Consider the following 3625-nt stretch of genomic DNA (forward strand, 5'->3'; position numbering starts at 1 on the left):
TACCTGAGTAGAATTGCCTATATGTATCGTTGCAAGGTTATTGACCATAGATACTTTATAGAGCAAGAACAAAGCTGAAGTAAAGTCGAAATACCTGTTGTTCTTATCGCGACGCAGGGGTCTTTCGGTATGCAGGGGGAGGTTACTAGGTCATATTCCGTTCATAACAGGTTCTATATATAACATGCTTTTACTTGAGCCTCTCTTCCATGAGCACGCCTAGTATTTTAATGTGGTCCTCGGGCGAAACACTCTGCCCCTTTATCACAAAGAGCTCAGCGGCACTCTTATACGCCTTGCGAGTAAAGTGGATAACAGCCGTCTTTTCTGCTTCAAACGTCGCTCCACTGATTTTACTTTTGGTAATGCTAGGCGACGCTCTAGGTATAGTAGTTTTACCCTCGCCCTAATATCTTAGATAATAGCCTAGGTGGTGATGAGAAAATTTCTCCGTCGTAGATGGATCAGCAAAATTCACGATGAGAAGTCAGCGCATTCAGCCCCTCTTTATCATCTGTAAAAAATGTTTGCGTGACTTCCCTCTCAGTTAGTACTGTGGCTTTTGCTTCTGGTACTTTCTATTAGTCTTTTCCCCATTATTATAACAACGTGAGGAACACCTGCATGTATCTGTTATTACAAAAACATCAAGGCTTCTCAAAATACTGCCTAATACGAAGCGTTACGAGGGTCGCACTTTCCGTCGTCGATACGTGGGTGCATTTCTTTTCTTGCTGGCGTCCGTATTGATTGGTATGTCTCCATTGTTCATTGCTTCAGTCCACAGCTCTTAATCACTCCATTGCAGGTCTGGTCGCGAGCACCGACGGTCCTGAACCGTCCGTTGAAGCCTACTATAGCTCACTCGAATCACGTCTCGGATACTGGCTCCTCCTCGGTAATGTAAGGCATTGTGGATTGTATGCGAAAGGACAGCTGTCACCCTTTCCTATATCCAAAGCTCAGCGAGCTATGGAGAATAAATTGTACAGGAGGTTGGGCCTAAAACCAGGTGATAGAGTCCTCGATGCTGGTGCCGGCTCGGGATACGTCGCTATGACCATGGCGAGACGCGGCCTCGATGTACAGGCTATCGACATCACGCCACACCACATCGCTGATGCAAAGAAGAATATTGAGAAATACGGCCTACAGGACAGGATCAAAGTCGGCTATGCCAACTACCATAACCTGAGCCAGTTTCCCGATGCATCGTTTGATGGAATTTACACCATGGAGACTTTTGTCCATGCGGATGACCCAATCCGAGTTCTCAACAATTTCAAGCGACTCCTTAAGACAGGCGGTGTCCTGGTTCTACACGAAGCTGATATTAGTCGTGATTCGGGAAAACTGCATGATGTGTTGCGACTTTCTCACTGTCAAAACACACTTCCAGAGGGTGCTTACGAAGAGCTCGTGAAAGCGGCAGGATTCAAAGACTTTTCCCTCGAAGACCTGACTGATGAGGTGCTGCCTATGTGGAGACTCTTTGGTGTGTTATGCTACGTGCCTTATCAGATATTCAAACTGTTTGGGATACAAGACCGTTTCATCAATGTCATGGCTGGTACGGACACATGGTTGAATTGGGGAGATAGACGCTACATTTCAGTAAGAGCCGTGAAACCTTGACGCGCTGTACTGATACCCTGGCACTTGCCTCACCTGTATCTTGAAATGAGAAAGTGCAGCCGTGCATGCACACTAATGCTAGAACATCAGTGTTTGACTTAATTGATATACATATTGAATGTATATTACCTATTGTGTGTAGTTCGAAACTTGTCTAGCACCTAAAGAAATACAAGATTTATAGTCAATTGACAATTGAGCCGATTGTTTTTATGAGTCTTGGTAACAAGATGCATCGCAGTATACTATAAAGTAATTGTTAGTGTTTAGAGACTATACTGACTCTATAGATACTAGGTGTCAATGCACTAATGCAGACCCATGCTTCGTGGTGGGATGCATACTGACTTTTGCCCTTGCTACACTGGGAGTTTTCCTCGTGTTTCTTGCTCTGCACAGCGAAACTCCCAGAATTCGCGGTCTCACTGACTAAGTAACTAGTTAGTCTGTGGATGATTGCTGCACAGCGCTTTAGCTGCGATCCTCTAAACTGCTTACTAGTTCTTGCGTAGAAGTGCTTTCAGCGACCTTATATATGTAACATAGGATGCATACATAAGCATACAGTAACTAGGGATTGACATTACCTATTTTTCCAATCACCATAACCTAACTCTAACTGGCGCAAGTTGCCTCACTAACGGCTTCACTAAGTCAACATCTGCCAAGTCCATAGGCAAATTCTCGCAAGAAAGATAGCAGCTCTTCCACACTGCCAACTTAAAACCCAGATGAAGGTGGTTTTTCCCCTACGTATCTATCTATAATCTCCTCTTCTGTCCCTATATCATATGTATACATCACACAATCGCCATATATGCCTTCCAAAGAGAGCAGATGCACAAGCGCATCGCGTACTAATCCCCAGTCTTCTTTTAGCAGCGGTTCGCTAGATACAATATAAAAATTGTATCCAATAGACCGACTAGTACCCACTAGGATATTATAGCAATTTATCGCCATATTTTTTCCATCAGGAAACAATAAACGAATCTTGTGTGCGTATTTCCTTCCTGGAATTTAAGTCCGCTAGCTACATAACAATACAGGTGATATGGACAGGTACTAATAGATATACATCACCAATTCTTTGTCCCCTTTCTAGTGACACCGTTCTCATAGAACGAACTGCATACATGTTAGTAAGTGATCCCTACAAGCACCATATTAATGAAAGAGATTAGACGTGCATTCTCTCCAATATTAATAAAATCTCGTCTCCAGGAACCGTCTGCGCACCTAAGTTACCTTTGCTATTATTTTTAGCCTGCAACTAGCTGACTTATCATGGTAAGCTTTGTATGGAAGGCGGGGCTGTTCAAACCGCTGTGTAGCTGCGTGTAAGCGTAAAGCCGCAATCGCTAGCGAGTGTATGCCGCAGTGAGTCCAGAAAATAGATTGTGTTGAGAAAACCCGTACCGTTGGAGAAATAGCTCCTGTATATGCCCAGGAGTTTGCGATCTGGACGCATGGAAGAGATGGCAATCTCGACCCCTGAACGCGACCGCGAAGCGACATCCCTACCAACCGAGCTACCAGCACCACTAAAGAGGCGCGCAAGAAANACTATCGAGCAAAACGAACACTACCGCAGGCGACCACTACAGCTAGACCTATCAGCCGACGACTCCGACACTATCCAGATCGAAAGCAGCCAACCTACCCGACAAGCTAGGAAGGGCACCGCTACCAACAAAGATCTACTTACCGCGTTAACCAAGATCATCCAGCAGCANAATGAAACGATCCAGAACCTTAAACGCGAGACTAGAGAGATTAGAAAGAACCAGCAAGCGATTATCGACCATAACGTGAAACTTATTAACGAGATCGCTGAGCTAAAGACACGCGTCGATGACCTCGTGGCAGCAACCTCTGGTACGCGTACCTGGGCCGAGGTAGCGTCCACAAGCGCACCCGCAGGACNAAACGCCACAGCCGTGCCGCTAGCAAGCCAGCAGCACACTACCAGAACCAACCTCGCTTCTAT

At 45.3% G+C, this 3625-nt stretch overlaps 2 protein-coding genes across 2 annotated transcripts; both read left to right on the forward strand.

Moving 5' to 3' along the window:
• Nucleotides 1-436: 436 nt before the first annotated feature.
• On the forward strand, nucleotides 437-1635 carry COCCADRAFT_42236 (uncharacterized protein; the record flags this gene model as incomplete). The annotated part of the gene is made up of 3 exons (XM_007720708.1): nucleotides 437-486; nucleotides 653-753; nucleotides 809-1635. The coding sequence occupies 3 exons, from the start codon at nucleotides 437-439 to the stop codon at nucleotides 1633-1635; spliced, it is 978 nt and encodes a 325-aa protein (XP_007718898.1).
• Nucleotides 1636-2922: 1287 nt separating this feature from the next.
• COCCADRAFT_31516 (uncharacterized protein) lies at nucleotides 2923-3513 on the forward strand (the record flags this gene model as incomplete). The annotated part of the gene is made up of 2 exons (XM_007720709.1): nucleotides 2923-2975; nucleotides 3230-3513. Coding segments are annotated over 2 exons (337 nt in total), but the record flags the coding sequence as incomplete, so codon positions are not given.
• Nucleotides 3514-3625: the final 112 nt, after the last annotated feature.

Source organism: Bipolaris zeicola (assembly GCF_000523435.1).
Source record: "Bipolaris zeicola 26-R-13 unplaced genomic scaffold scaffold_589, whole genome shotgun sequence".
Lineage (NCBI taxonomy): Eukaryota > Fungi > Ascomycota > Dothideomycetes > Pleosporales > Pleosporaceae > Bipolaris > Bipolaris zeicola.